The sequence below is a fragment of the Notamacropus eugenii genome, chromosome 2, assembly GCF_028372415.1.
Source record: "Notamacropus eugenii isolate mMacEug1 chromosome 2, mMacEug1.pri_v2, whole genome shotgun sequence".
NCBI lineage: Eukaryota > Metazoa > Chordata > Mammalia > Diprotodontia > Macropodidae > Notamacropus > Notamacropus eugenii.
The window spans coordinates 59713941-59730021 of record NC_092873.1 but is presented as its reverse complement, the minus strand read 5'-3'; the positions used below and the strand labels follow the sequence as shown (position 1 = coordinate 59730021).

The 16081-nt window shown below is 44.3% G+C and overlaps 1 protein-coding gene across 6 annotated transcripts in view; it reads right to left on the bottom strand.

Annotated features, from left to right (window-relative positions):
* Positions 1-15083, bottom strand: part of GIGYF2 (GRB10 interacting GYF protein 2) — a 169022-nt gene extending 153939 nt beyond the window's left edge. For 2 of the 6 annotated variants that reach the window (XM_072640522.1, XM_072640520.1), the window contains exons 1-2: positions 14949-15036; positions 14100-14333 (exon numbers count right to left, since the gene is read on the bottom strand). Coding sequence is in view for 1 of the 6 variants with exons in the window: in XM_072640519.1 (XP_072496620.1) it covers positions 14100-14149 (50 nt within the window). In the remaining 5 variants the exon portion in view is untranslated. Of the gene's footprint in view, positions 1-14099; positions 14334-14948 lie in introns of all 6 variants that reach the window. The other 4 variants (XM_072640523.1, XM_072640521.1, XM_072640519.1 and 1 more) reach the window with 3 other exon arrangements.
* Between the last annotated feature and the right edge of the window lie 998 nt (positions 15084-16081).

Below are 16081 nucleotides of genomic sequence, written 5' to 3'. Positions count from 1 at the left end.
TGGGAGTTAATGAGGTCACCAAGTATGAAAGCATAGGGAAGATGACCCAAGACAGAGACTTGGGGTGCAACTGCAAAATAAAATTCAACAGCAATAAATACCTAGTCTTACACACGGATTGAAAACAAACAACAGAATTCTAAGACGAAGAGGCAAGTTTGGACAGCCATCTGTCTGAGAAAGATGAAGGTTTTACTACCATAGTGCAAGTGAAGTCAGAAGCAACAATGGGCCACAGCAGCTCAAATTGCTGCTACAATCTTGGGCTAGACCGTGAGGCCCAGCTTTCTGAGAGGAGTCACACTGTCTCTTTCTACACTGCTTTTAGGTCACACCACATCAAGAGCACCATTCTGAGCTTGGAGAACCACACTTTAGGATGGCCTCACATAAGCTGGAGAGGCCAGACCACCACAAGCATGTCATATAAGGATCTAGTAGAAGGAAACTGGAGATGTTTAGCCTGGAGAAGAGAAAAATCAGGGCAGACCCAACAGCTGTATTAGAGTAGCTAAAGAGCTATTCCGTGGAAGAAGGTTTACATCTGTTGTGTGTGGCCCCAGAAGACAGAACCCAAAGTGAAGCAAGGAAGTTCTGAACAAGCCACTTTAGTCCTGACATCAGGAAACTTCCAGATAACAGGAACTGCCCAAAAGAATGAGCTGCCTGAGAGACAGTGTGCTGGCTCCCCCTTTTCAGACATCTTCAAGAAGGGGCCTAATGACCACTTGTAGTGGAGATTTCTTCTGGGTATAAATTGGATTAGACAGCTGCTGATATTCTCTCCAATTCTAATATTCTGTGACTCAGCAACATTCTTCAATCTACAAAACAATTGTGTTCCTCTATAGGTAAAGGTCATCAAGGAAGCCTTACTTTCTACCAACCTATTCATTTTAAAAATTAGGTGACTTAGGTAAAGTCACTTGTCTAAGGTCACAGGGCTAGTGAAACATACAATTGGAAGGAAGTCCTAGATCTTTGACCCCAGCTAGTGCTCAGTGAGGGAGTTTTCTCCTATACTTCTGACATGCATCAGTGTTACTTTTCTTTGTGTGTAAAAGTGTAATATATTAATGGGTACAAGCTACTGCAAATATGTTCATATACTGCCTATCTTTGTATTCCTCACTGCTGAGTTTCAGCAAACACTCACAAAGCAGCAGCAGCACACAAAGTTCTGGGAGATACAGCAGTAGTGAGAGCAGGCATGGCAAAGGGAGCCCATCTGTGACTCTGCCAGTGTGACCACCCACACAACAAAGCCTCCTGGATCACTGATCTCAGAATTCCCATCAGCTGAAATGGACCTCAAAGAGAATCCATGTAGCTACACACAGACATACAAAGAGAATACACACACACACACACACACACACACACACACACACACACACACACACACACACACACAGAGCCCCTACCTGTACAAGGAACCCTTACTCACCTACTCTGTTTCCAAAGTTACAATTCTTGACAGGTGACTATCATCATAAATCAATTATTCCATCCTAGTCCCTTCTGTTGCCTTGTGTGAACTTCAGTGTGAACTTAAGGGGGCAGTGGAGAGAAATGGATTACAAGTGAGTCTTTTTCTCTTTTAGAAACTAAAATTGAAATGAGAAAGGGCAAATCTAGACAATTTTCTGTCAGCCTAAGCTACATGATGAAAGATCTGAACAATCATGAATTTGGTCAAAGGGTAAGGAGGAGCTAAAATTGTGGCACCATCTTGATGAAGAAGAAGGAAAAAAAGGCAACATGCAAAATGCAAGATAGTAACTGAGGGTAGTGCTGCTTCCCAGAAGATTCACAAAGTGTCTGGGACTGGGCTATCATCTTCCACCAACTATCCTTGAAATAGGTAGATGGTAATTTAAGTAGAACAAGACACTTTAACAGGTGAGGTTTGTGGAGGGGAAGTACACATACAATTTTTGAGCCCTTTCTTCCCAGAGCCTCAAGTTCCTGCCATTCCAGATTTAGAACTATAAGAGACCTTAGAAGGCACCTAGGCCAACCCCCTCATTTATAAATGAGGAAACTAAGGTTCAGAGAAGTGAACTGCATTGCCCCAAGTCACTCAAGGAGTGAGTGGCAAACCCAGGATCCAAGGCCCAACCTTCCTTAGACTTCACATCAGGTGCCCTTTCCACTGTACCATGATGTCACTGTCTGAAATAACAAAGTTGACCTTTCTTCAGAAATAATGGCTACTATTAATGTCATAAAGGCAGACCCTCTTACAGGTCCTTGGGAGCCACCAACAAACCTGAGACAAGAGTCCCTGAGATAGGACTGACAATGAGTATGACAACAAGCAGCGACCAAGAAATTAATATCTATCCCACACAAAGCACATATTATAAATCAATCAACATTTATTTGTGGCAGTCACAGCATGAGAAGCATTGCGAACTAGAGCTGCCCTGGCAGTCAGAAAAATTTGGATTGGGATGCATGCTGGCTGAATGACCCTATCAAAGTCACTTAACCTCTGAGTAGCTCAATCTGTAGAGATCAGATTAAAAAAAAGTGCCAGGCACTGGGTTCTATATGGGGGAAGCAAACACAAGAAAGCAAGCCAGTCCAGGCCCTCCAGTAGGTTACATCTTAGGAGGGGGAATCCTTCACTGATACATAATACAAGACAGGAACAAATAAGCAAGAAGACTTCTGAAAGGCAACTGAAAGGAGGTAGCACATCAGCTAAGCCCTGAAGGAAGCCAGGAGATCCTGGGGCAGAAGTCAAGAGGGAATCATTCCAGGCAGAGGCAGCAGGCAACTGTGCAAATACATGAGGCAGGACATGGAAGACCAGTGTGGCTGGAGGCAAGCAAGAAGCATTTATTTAATAAGTATCTACTATGGTTCAGGTATTATACTAAGCACTTGGGATCCAAATATAATCTACAAGGAACTTACATTCTAATGGGCAGAGAAAATAAGGAAATATTCATATATATAAAATAAAGAGAATAAATACAAAGTCATTAAATATGAGATAGTTTGAGAGGGAGGCATGAACAGATGAGGGGATCAAAAAAGGATTCACAAAGTCCAGGATATTTAAACTGTGTGTGTGTGTGTGTGTGTGTGTGTGTGTGTGTGTGTGTGTGTGTGTATGATAAAAAATAAATACATACAATGTGGCTGAAGAGGCAAGATTCTTAAGGGCTTTAAAAAAACAAAATATAGGAGAGTTCAAATTTGTATGTGATTCTAATCTAAAGGCAACGAAAAATCACTGACTTCACTAAGTAGGGGAAAGATATGGTCATGTGGAGTATGTCAAGTGGACTTCCTAAAAAGATAAACCGGAACCAGACTAGAAAGAGCTTAGAAGTTTCTTAAGCAGTCAAGAGACAAAGTTAGATCCATACTTTAGAAAAATCAATGGCAGCTGAGTGCATCGACACTTGAGGCAGGCAAGCCAATTAGAAGACTATAGCAGTTATATGTATGGGGGGGAGGGGTTGCCCTATACCAGCATGGCAGCTGTATGAGTGGAGAGAAGTGATGTTGCAAAGGTAAGATCTGGCCCGAGTGCGGAATATGTGAAATAAATGAGTGGATGACACCAAGACTGCAAGTCCAGGTGGAATATGAGTGGTTTTATCCATGTTGAGTTGGAGGAGATGTCTGTCCACAGAGCAGCCTGCTGGAGATGTCCAAGAAGGTAACAGCTCAGGAAAGAGATTAGGGATGGATATTTTTAAAATGAGAATATTCTGCATAAAGATAATTGAGCCTATGGGAGTTGATGACATACAATAATAAAGAGAAGAGCAAACGGCCCAGGACAGACCCTTGGGGACTCCCAATTAGTGGGTGTGACCTAAATGAAGATACAACAAAGGTGAGTTAGAAGGAATGGCCAACAGGGAAAGTAACAGACAGCAGAGGGAGGGAGAGGGAGAAGGAGGGCGAGGGGATATTCAACAGTAGCAAGGACTAAGGAGGGATCAAGAAGCACAACAATTGAGAAATGACCATTAGATTTGGCACCTAAGAAGTCATTAGAGACATTAGAGACAGCAATTTCAGTGGAATGATATGGTCAGAAGCCACACAAAGATTTAAAAGAGAGAAGAGAAATAGAGCACCCAACTGTAGTCAGCTTTCTCAATAAGTTAAGCCATAAAGGGGAGGCGAGATATAGGAAAGACAGTCAAATGGGATTATGTTAGGGTTAAGGATGGAAGAAGACACAGGTGTATTTGTAAGCTGCACAGAATCAGCCAGTAGAGAGGGAGAGTCTGAAGATTGCAGGGATGAAAAAGAGGGAAATCTGATAAAGAGGGAATAGGACGAACTCGGGGTGCCTGTAGCAGAGTATGTCTAAGCAAGGAGATAGGCTACCTCTCCAGGGGAGACAGAGGTAGAGAGGAAGATACCTCACTAATAAGAGATGAGGAGGAAAGAAGCAGAGGGAGCTCTCCATTTTCAGTAGAAGACAAGGCAGATTCTCAGCTAAGAGGGTAATTTGAGGAGTGGCAAGGAAATTTTCAAGAGGGGTGAAGTTTTAGGTAGATTCTGTGCTGAGATGGAGAATTAGGAAGATATCAAAGGATTGCCTTGTAGCAGTGAGGGATCAGTTGAGATTATGTAACATCTACCTGTAAGGGATACAGTCAGGATGTCATTATTGTTTCTGACTCTTTACAGTAACATGAGCAGGAGCAAAGACAGCAGACAGTGGTAATAATCCAAGGCTGGGTTTGGCAATAAAGTACAAGGGACTCAAATGTAGAGGATAGTAAAGAGCAGGTTATTTCAATGCTCCACATGAGAAATGATGAGACAAATAACAGGTGCTGAGAGAGTATTAACAAGACTTCAGTTTTGTCCACATTTTAAGAAGCTGGGGGGGGGGGAGGGGAGGACCATGGATCATGCCATCTGAGGTTCAGTTGAAGAAATAGGGTATTTTGCCTAAAGAGGTCATAGAAAGGGGAAATGTCTTAAAGTATTTAAAAGGTTGTCAAGTAGAAATGTGATTTAACTTTTTCTGCTTGGTGCCAAAGAGCACAACTAGGAGCAGTAGAAGCTGCAGAGAAGCAGATGTTGGCTCAGAGTAAGAAGGTTCCTAACAAGGAGAGCTATTTAAAAGCAGAATAGCTGCCATGATAAGTGGTTAGTTCCCTATCAATGGAGGTCTTCAAACAAAGTCGTGCTAAGTACTTGGCTTGAGATATTTTAAAGAGTCTTCTAGTTTGCTTTCGGTTGTAATGTACTCTTTGAACTTCTCTAGGAAACTGTGCTGCCTGAAAAGTAGTATTCTACTTTAAAATGGTTCCAGTTCTGAAATGTCCTTATAAAACTAATCAAGGATCCCTGGCTAAAATAATATTACCACTGATGCCATATTAAAGACCTGCCTCTACACTTATCATGGATTTTATTACCATTTTTATTAATAATTCCTCAATTTCACAAAAGCTACTTAACCATCCTTACATAAAAGAATCAAAGTTAAACTCCCCCCTTGCCTCGAACTTGCCAGTCCTGGGACAACTCCACCTGAGGATGCCCTGTGGAGAGATAAGTCACCTGAACTCCCACCCAGTCGTGGTCATTCTATCTCAGTGACACCAAATACTAGGGTGCCCTCATTTGAATCCCATTCTCCACTCTTCAGTGACCCTTTCCTTATTCCTCACTCCTTTGAACCCAACTTTCCTGACTCTTCCAGTGTGTTCTGTGGAATGTATGTTCCACAGGTAACAAACTGGGTACCATCTTGGTCATTTCCTTTGTCCCCTTTGATCTTCGTGCACTCACTGTGACTCTCCTGATGATGTAACTTCTCTGACTGCCCTTCCCAGCAATGGCTGTACTCTGACTCACTCACCCAGACTCCCATTCTGCTGGGGAAGATGGGCTCCTCCTTGCTCTCTGTAGCCACTTCTAGTCTTTCAATACCCCACCACCATTCAGGAACCTCTCCTCCTCTGAAGTTTACTCAATCCCTATCTACTACCCAATCAAAACTGTCAGAGTGGTTGCCGACTAACCTTCAGGACACTCTCCTTTCCACAAAGAGTTCAATGCCTGGCTCATCTTTCTCTCCTCCCCAAGTCCTGCCCCATAGTAGGGGATTTCAACATACATATCGATATTTCCTCAAATACCCTAACCTCCCAATTCTTCAACTTATTCATTTCCCAAGACCTATTCCTCCACTCCATCTCTACCAAGATGGTCACACCTTTGATCTTGCCATCATCCATAAAATGTACCAATTCCAAGTTCATGAACAAAATTCCGTCATCTAATCCTAATCTGTTGTCATTCCACCTCTCCTTTTGCTCTATAAACCCTGTTCTTCATTCTCACCATGACCTCCAATCCCTCAATCCCTTCTTTATTCCCATTTACTTTTCTACTCATGCCAGTGGATTTTCCAAACCTTTTCATCCCTCTGCAAGTTTCCTGCAGCAACCCCATCCACATCCCATACTCTCTTAAATAAGAACTTTGTCTCATAACAAAATCAAAAAAGAGGTCCTTCACCAAGAGCTCCCTCTTCTCTCTTCATCTCAGATGTCTTCTGCCACCAACTTCTTCCTCCTCCCTTGTCTCACATAACGAGGTGGCCCTTCTCCTTACCACGGTCAAGTCCTCCTTAAGCACAAATGATCCCAGTCCATCCTGTATTTTCCTATTTTCCTGTCATCTCTACTCTGACATATCTTCAATCATTCCCTGTCTACTGGCTGCTTCCCCACTGCCAACAAATAGACCTATATTTCCTCCATCTTTCAAATATCCTCATCTATCTCCACTAGCTATCATCTGACATCTCCCTTTCCTTTTGTGGCTAAATTCCATGAAAAAGCCATATGTGTCTCCACTTCCTTTCCTCTCACTCTCTTCTTACCTCTCTGCAATCTGGCTTCCAACCACATTATTCAACTGAGACTGCTCTCTCCAGTTACTAATGATCTCTTACTTATCTCTTACTTATTGAATCTAAGAGCCTTTTCTCAATCCTCACCCTTCATGGTCTCTCCATAGCCTGTGACACTGCCTATCATCCTCTTCTCTCAGACACTCTCCCTTCTTCTACTTTCTCATGAAACTACTCTGTCCTGGTTCTCTTCCTGCCTATCTGCCCTATCCTCCTCGGTATCTTTGGTTGGATCTGCATACACATATTCCCCAGGACTCTGTCCTGGGCCCTCTTTTCACTCCAGACTATTTCTTTTTGTAATCTCATCAGATTCTATGGTTTCCATTATCAATTGTACAGACAACTCTTAGAACTACTTGCCCTCCTTAACAGTCTTGCACCTCCTACTGCCATTTATACACCTGGAACTGGATGTCCCATAGATGTCTTAAATTAAACATGTCCAAAAAGGAATTCATCAATTTTCTTTCTGAGCTTCCCCTCTCTTCTTGACTTCCCCATTACTGTCAAAGGTACCACCGTCCTCCCAGTCACCCAAACCTAGGTATCATACTAGCCTCCTCACTGTCATATTGAATCAGTGGTCAAGTGCTGTCATTCCCTCTGTGACATCTGTCCTCCATGTCCCTTTCTCTTCTTGGACATGGCCATCAGCCTGTTCAGACCCTCATCACCTCACATCTGCTGACTGGTCTCCCTGCCACAAGTCTCTCCCTACTCCAACTCATCCTCCATTCAGCTGTCAAACTCATCTACCTAAGAGCAAGTCTGACTACACTGTCCAAATACACACTCCCATTTAATAAACCTCAGTGGCTCCCTATTACCTCGAGAACAGAAAATTCTTTGTTGGGCCTTCCAAGGCCCTCAGAACCTGGACCCTTCCTGCCTTTCAAGTTTTCTTACACCTTACTTCCCTGCCCCCACCCAACCCTACACTACAGGGTGATCCAGTGACACTGGCCTCCTTGCTGTTCCTCACTCAAAGCTTTCCATCTCCTGAATCCAGGCATTTCATTGATTACCCAGCATGCCTAGAATTCTCTTCCTCTCCCCATCTCTGCCTTCTTATGTCCATGGATTCCTTCAAGTCTCACCTGAAGTCCCACCTTCTGTAAGAAGCCTGTCCCAGTCCTCCTTAATCTTGGTGCCTTCCCCTGAGGGTGTGTGAAGTGTGTGGGGTGTTGAGGGAAAGCTAGCACCTCTGATGGGAGGGCAGCAAAGCTCTTTTTCAGAGATGCTCATCCACCTTTGGTGTCTCTTTCACCCAACTCTCACTGGAGGCTTCAAGAAGCTATAGCATGTGCCCTGGCCACACCTCGGGTAAAATCGTCTCAGCAGGGCTAAACCAGGTTGAGGGTAACTGACAGAACACAAACCCACTAGTGAGTTAGAGGGGGTGCCTACCCCAAGCATGGGCAGACTTCCTCTGCCAGAACAGGTGGACAAGAACAATTTGTTCCAAGGGGCAGCTGAGTGCTTAGAGCTTCGAAGACATCAAGGTCATCCACTGCATCCCAAGCCACAGCCAGTCATCCTGACTTCTGTCCTGCCACTGGACTGTGATGACTCAAGAAGAGAGTAAGGCTGTCAACTTTATGCAACTCTGCCTCACTTAAATCCAATTAATGTGAGTCAAACATCACCCTGTGATGTCACTGGTTCTCTTCAAAAACAAATGACAAACAACAACTGTCCCTGAGCTTACCCTAATTTACCCGGTATATGTAGTCTGTACAGAGCTGTTTGCATGTTGTCTTCCCCAACAGATTGGGAGCTCCCTGAGAGCAGGGATTGTTTGCTTTTTACCTCTCTCTGTACGCTGAGTGCTCCACAGTGCTAGTACATAATACACTTAATAAACATCCACTGACTGACCAGTTCAAACAGTTACCAGAAAGCAGGGCCTCTCCAGGGGTTTTGGTATCCCTGAATAGTGCTAGCGTACCACAGACAGGGCCTCTCTATTCCTTAGGAAGTTAGTTTATTACATGACCTAAAACTTTATGATTTAATAATTCCTCCATTGTTGTTGTACAAATACAGGCTCAACCTCAATTGCCCAGTACAAAAAAACATGATTTCTGAAAATCTAAAAGTAAATAGACAGAAACGTAAAGTCATATATTTATGTCCTTAGCAGCTAATTACAACTAATTCTCCTTAGTAGCAATAACCTAAAAGTCTGAAAGATGGATGAAACGGACCAAGATGAAGTATTCTGGAATGGTGAACTAAGTTATTTTGAAAACTACAAATATCAAAGATAAAAAGTGAAGATAATTTTACTAAGCCCCAACAGAATAACTTAGAAGAAGGCTGCTTTCAAACTCTGACTTAATCATTCTGCAGAAAGGTATTCAGAATGTCTAGGAGATCCATTTCTATGAGGAAAAAAAGCAAAAAGAAAGTAAACTAACATAAGAAACTAATTCAGGAAAGCATATGCTGTAATCAGAGTCACCAAAATGTTACAAATCATCACTGGAGGCAAATAGGTAGATCGTATTATAGCTAAAGTGCTATACCTAGAGTGAGGAAGACACGAGTTCAAATTCTTCCTCAGACATTTACCAGCTATGTGATCCTGGGCAATAACAATGGCTAACATTTACATAGTGCCAGGTACTACAGTAAGCACTTTATAATTACTGTCTGGTTTGATCCACATAACAATCCTGGGCGGTAGGTGTTACTCTTATCCCCACTGTACAGTAAAGGAAATTGAGGCCCTCAAAGGTTAAGTGACTTGCACACAAGTCACAAGTTACACAGTTAGTAAGTATCTGAGGCTAGATTTGAACTTAAGTTTTCCTGACTTCAGGACTAGCACTTTATCTACTGTACCACCCAAGTCACTGAACTTCTGTCTGCCTTAGTTTGCTCACTTGTAAAATGAAAATATTCATAGCTCCAACCTCTCAGTATTCTTGTGAAGATACAATGCCATACTGGTAAACTATCTTGTAACCCTTCAAGTGCTGAAGAAACGTTAGCTATTATGACTATTATTATCATGATCATCTAGAAGAGCAGTTTGCAAAGTCCAGGGGTTCAGAAGTCCCTGAGACCCTTTCTGGATGTCCACAAGGTCAACACTACTTTCACCGTAATACTAAGATGTTTTCATTTCTAATATGGTAAATACCAATAGAAATTACCACATAAACAATGGCTCTAAGTAATCCCAAATAATTTTTAAGTGGTAAAGTGGTCCTGATACCAAAAAGTTTAAGAAATACTGATCTACACCAAAGCTCACTTGGAAAAAGATCACAATAATCTTGAGCCATCAAGAAAAAGTTAAACTGTGTTGTGTACACTCTATTTTCTAAGAAAGGAAACACAAAAAAGGAGTGAAAAAAAATTCAACTCTCACAGGGCAGTGTCCACACAGACCCAAAACAACACATTAACACCTCCTTTTACATTAACTCCTCCTTTTGATAGCTGATGGCAGATAATAACTCATTCATATGATGCTTTAAGAGTTACAAAACTCTTCAGGTCAGCAACATAAGTGTTCTCAACCTCATTCTATGCATGAGAAAACCAACAACAGTAAACGCACTTGCCAATGAATTCAGGAAGATGAGTCTTCCTGCATCTAGGCCTAGCACTTCATCCACCATGCCACCTAGCTGGACAACACAAACTCCTATTAAATCACTGGACACTGCTGGTACCAACTGAAAGATTGTCTCCAATTCTTTTAACAAATAGAACATGTAAAGTTTAATATTAGTTGAAATCATTCTTCTGCAAAGCTTATTTTTTTGTTATTCTCAGGAAATAATGGGGCAGAAGATTGTGCTGGCCTTAGAGACAGGAGAACCTGACTTCAAATCCAACCTCCAACACCTACTAGCTGTGTGATCCTGGACAAACCACTTCACCCTGTTTGCCTTAGTTTCCTCATCTGTGAAATGATCTAGAGAAGGAAATGGCAAACACCTCCAATACGTTTGCCAAAAAAATCCCAAATGGGATCACAAAGAGTCAGACACAACCAATCAACTAAACAACAACAATCAAGAGATAATAAATGCTTTTTGAATTTGGTTGAGAAATAGGAAGAAAAGAACATGGGGTGAAAGTGGCACTGGTTAATGTGAGTACAACTAAAGAAAACCTCAGGTTGCCTAAATATATCTTAAATATTTTCACTTGTAGGTTACCCTAAAGGATATCCCTCTATCCCTAAGACCCACAAAGAGACATTTATCTCTAAGGATAAGTGTGACTTACTGGAGAGGAATATCTACTGAGGTCGTTTCTATAATTCACAGAACACCCTAAAGCTATTTATTTGGTTCTGCCTGTAAATAAAAAAGAGTTACTCATTAGCAACTTTGATTTAAAGCTTGAACAACAGATTGAGTGCCTCTAGAACCAAAGTATTCAAGAGAAATGTCTGAATACCAATACCCAAAAATGTTAAATCAATCCAGATTGCTGAAGGAGAAAAAACAGGGCACTAAACTCACTTCCCAAAAATCCAGAGTAACCAACATTATTTCTCTTGTGTATTTCAACCTAACAGTAATAGTCCTATTATTAATCATACAGACACAAAAAGGAAAGCACTAAGTATCTAATCACCAAGTCAGATACTTACAATAATAAACAATGTGGAAATGACACTGATCTTTTTCAGCCAAACTCACATAGCTAAATTACTGTCAGCAGATATCTTTCAATGACAATATACAAAAACAGTCAATAATTATTTAAGAATGCAGAAAAATGGTTTATTGAAGATCAAGATGAGGGGGAAAAATCAGCATATATTGTAATAACAAGTCACACTTTTACATTTTAAAATTCAATTTATCAAGTAAAAGAGAAATCATTCTAAATCATTAATGCTCTTTTACTGGTATCTTTCATCCAAGGAGTTCTTCTATCAGCATGATGCTCAAATATTCCCATTTTTGCAAGGCTCTGAAGCAAGTGAATTGTTTTGATTTATGCAACAGAAATGAAGTGACAAAAAAGAAAAATAAATCAGTGAAATCTAATCTGTCAATAAAGTATTCATACTTCAAGGATCCTAAATTTATCATGAGGAGTGGAATACTGTATTTAACACTAACATCACAAAGATGCAGATAACCTGGAAATCAAGATGTTATTTTTAAGAAAAAATAATATCTGTATTAAAGTAAAAACAACCAGTGGACTTTAGGAAAAACTCCCAAAGACATAACTCTGGGAGTAAAACAAAGTCACAAGAGAAAGGAAGATTCTTCTGACAATGAAATTCTACACGCACCATAAAGGCAGCTAATTCAGCTGCAAGAGCCCTAAAACCTTTAAAAGGAGACTTCATAAAAACATGGTAAAAATCAATTCTTTACCAACTGAAGAAAAGCTGTATGAGCTAAAATACAGCCAACTAGAATGAACTGGTTATATTCGTTAAGTATCTAATTTTGCAAGAGAAAAAATACTTGTAGAATTACTGGTGAGTCTTCTCCCCAACACACCCCCTCAAAACATTCCTTCAGGTGTGGTTATTCTTGAAAAATATCAGTAACAGTATGGCATCAGTCTCATTAAAAGTACTTTTTATTGGAGACCAGGTAGCTTCAAAGAGTCTGTCAAACCAGTTCACACCAACTTCCTTAATGTACTACCTAAATTTAACAAGCATTCTCAGCTTTTTTTCCCCAATAAAAAATTTTGATAGTCAAACATCCACATATCTAGAATTTAACTGCCCTGCAAAAGGACACTGGAGAAAGGGGGAAGTGGGGTTTTGAGTAGAGAGAAAACAACCCCCCACTCCCAAACAAAAGAAGCTAAGTTATATGGAGAGGGTTTAAGTTTCATATTGAAAAGGAAGGGGGTGGACTAGGTGAACTCCTTAAGTGCCTTCACCCTGCCATTCTCCCCAGATAGCTTACACAATAGTCAATACACACTTGGCAACTACTGTGCTACACAATATATGAACAACTTTTCAAATTTGTACAAATACATCCATTGGCTCTCCCAAGCCCAACTCTTAAAAATAGGTAGTTATCTTAAAATTAAAAAAGAAATTATCCTGAGCCAAAATGATGTGGAACTCTTATTTCTAGTAAAACTGGTATCATTTGCTAACACAATTCTCAGAATTAAATGTGAATGGAATCGTGTCACTTTTCCAGGTACATCCCACTTTAAAATTGTTTCCTGGTGTTAGGTCTGATGAGAAACTCTTGATGCAACAGCCAAGTACATATACCAGTTTGTCCACTCTGCAAGCTGCTACAGAAACTGCTAAAAACACATAAAAATGTCAATGAGTAAGAGAAATTAGTTGTTATCTACCTAAAATTGGAAAAAACTACAGAAGTCATGATGCCCAGAAAGAATTCTAGAAACAAATGAAGATTTAAAAAAGGATTTTTTTTTTGAAAAAGCAAATAGATATCTTAAAAGGACTACTCTACAACAGAGAATAAGTTTAATAAATCTACCTTGCTCTTCTCCACATACTAAGATAAAACTGGCCATCTGCCATCTGACTTTTAAGATTGGAGTAACACATTCAAGCCTTACCTTTTTGAAAGCAAAATTGGAGGGGCTGGAACGTCCCCACCACCACCGAAAAGAAGCATTTTAAGTGTTCTGACTTTCACTACAATGCGCTAAACAATATGGAGCTCCAGGATAACTACAGAAGTTAAGCTCTTTGAAGGCAAGCGCTGCGCCTGGGCACTCCTTCACAAAGGCTGGCCCTTTTATCTCTGCATCCCAGCACTCAGTCACCGACCTGAACTGTCCACTGGATAGAAGTCGGAGCCCAAGAGCAGTGGGCGGCACTCTCTTATCTGAGGACGGCCCACCTTCCTTGGGTCTGGGACCCTCGGCCAGGACGGGTAACTCCAACAAGCCCCTCTCAGGTTTTAAATGCATGTAACAAAACGTTTAGGATCACATGGGAAACGAATTCCAGCCCTATACAGCTATCAAATCGTTTATTTAAAAAGGACCAAGCTCAGGGACCCCAGCTTCCAAACCCTCCTCCAGGGGAGGGGACAGGCTCCTGCCTTCAACTCCCAAGTCCTGTCTCGGGCTCACGTGACCTCCCCCCCAGGGCCTCAACTTGCCCATCTGTACCAATGCGGAGGCCCCCGGGGGAAACCAGACTTCGGGTGAGTCGGGGCCCTGGGTGCGAATCCCGGCGTGTTACCTGTGAGGGCCCAGAGCCGAGTTCCCGCTTAGCGGCCTTGGGCAAGTCATCAAACCTCCCTAGGACTCAGGGTCCCGCTAGGCTCCTCCTCTACCTGGGTGACCTTGGACTAGAGGCGGCCGGCGGTCCAGTGGGCAGTCGGGGAGGCCCGAGTTCAAGTCCGGCTCAGACACTCTCGAGCTGGGTGACCCTGGGCGAGTCACTCGACGCCTCTGCCTGCCTCAGTGTCCCCATCTGTAAAATGGGGGTCGTCAGTCGGGAGACTGGGAGAACGGAGCGGGACAGCAGCCGGACGGCAGGAGCCCCGGCCTCCCCCCCCGCCCGCCCCCAGCCTGACTCTGGGGGGAAGCCTCTGGGCGGGCGCCAACGAAAGCCGGGCCTCCGTTTCCCCCCGGGAAGGAGGGGGGGCCCGCCGAGGGGGCGGCCTCGCGCGGCCTCCGCCCACCAGCAGCTTGACCTTGGGCCGGTGCCGGCCCCTCGCCCGCCGGCCTCAGTTTCCCCGCCCACCCCAGTCCCCCCGGCGGCCCGGACTGCCGGGCGGGGTTCGCTTCCAGGCCCAGCCCAGCCGCGGCCTTCGACCCCGGCGCTGCCCCCTCTCCGACGGACCCGACAGGCGGGAGCAGGCAGCGCTCGGGCGGAGGCCGCCCAGGCGGCCCCGGGAGCCTGACGTGTCCCTCGGCCGCCAGCCCGAGGAGAGCCCGGGGCTGCCGGAGCGGCCTGGGCGAGGGCCCAGCGGCGGCGGGGGCGGCGGCGGCGGGACGGGCTCGGGCCTGGGCCCCGGGCTCCGGGCGGTGGCGGCGGGGTGCGCCAGGAGGGCCGCGGGCGGCGGACAGGGCGGGCGCCGGTTACCTGCGGTCCCGGACGGAGAGTCTCTCGGAATCCCAGTCAGCCCTCAGCCCCGACAACACAAGATGGCCGCCACGTCGCCGCGCGCCGGCACGTGACGTGACGCGAGCAACGCGACGCCGCACGAGGCGACGGGACGGGGGCAGTCGCTCCGCCTCCTCCCTGCTTTCGATCAGTGCCGAAGCCCGGATGTCCCGAGAGAGGCAAGGGAGGGGCGACGCAGGCGCAGTGGCGCGCCCGCCCCCGACGCGGCCATCTTGCTATTTCTATGCCCACTCTCGAGACGGATGACTCATGCTCCAGGGAGCCAATCGGGATTCAGCAAGTCATTACCGGAGCCAGGCTTTATTCTGGGGCTGAGGTGCGAGCCACTCCGGAACGGCCGTTTGACAGAGGAGGAAACTGAGGCACGGGGAGGTCGTGTTGCCCAAGGTCACTTGGGTAGTAAACTCCAGAGACAGATTCTGTATCCCTTCCCAACAACATTTCTAAGTCAAACATCGCACCCTTTAAAGCAGAGTGGAATTGTTGGCTGAAGTTACGAATGGAGAAACTGAGGCTCAGAGCGTCACATGATCAGGAACCCAGACCTCGTGTGACTCTACTGTCTAGTGCTCTTTCTATTTCCCTGCCTCTAGAGGAGCCTGGCAGCTGGGTGGCAGAGCCCTGGGCACCACTAGCTGTGTGACCCTGGCCAAGTCACTTCACCCTGTTTGCCCCAGTTTCCTCATCTGTCAAAGGACATGGCAACCATTCCAGTATCTCTGCTGAGGTCAGGAAGAGTCCCACAGGACTGAACAGAAGCCTCAAGAGGAGCCTGGGACCTCAGCGCACTAGGGTGCCAATCTAGATCCCGGTCGCCAGTTAATCTGCCAGTCAAGCACTTATTAAGCACCTACTGTAGGCAACAAGCATTTATTAATTCCCTCTCCCATGCCAGTTGCTGCGCTGGGTGCTAGGAGTATGAACATGAAAAATAAAACAGTCGTGTTCTCAAGAAACTGGGAGACACCGCCACACAGACCAAACAAATACTAGGTCATTTTGGTGGGAAAATAGCTGGGAGAATCACAAATGACTTCCTGCAGAGGTGGCCTGAGCTGAATTTGGAAGGCCAGGAGGGATTTGAAGACATA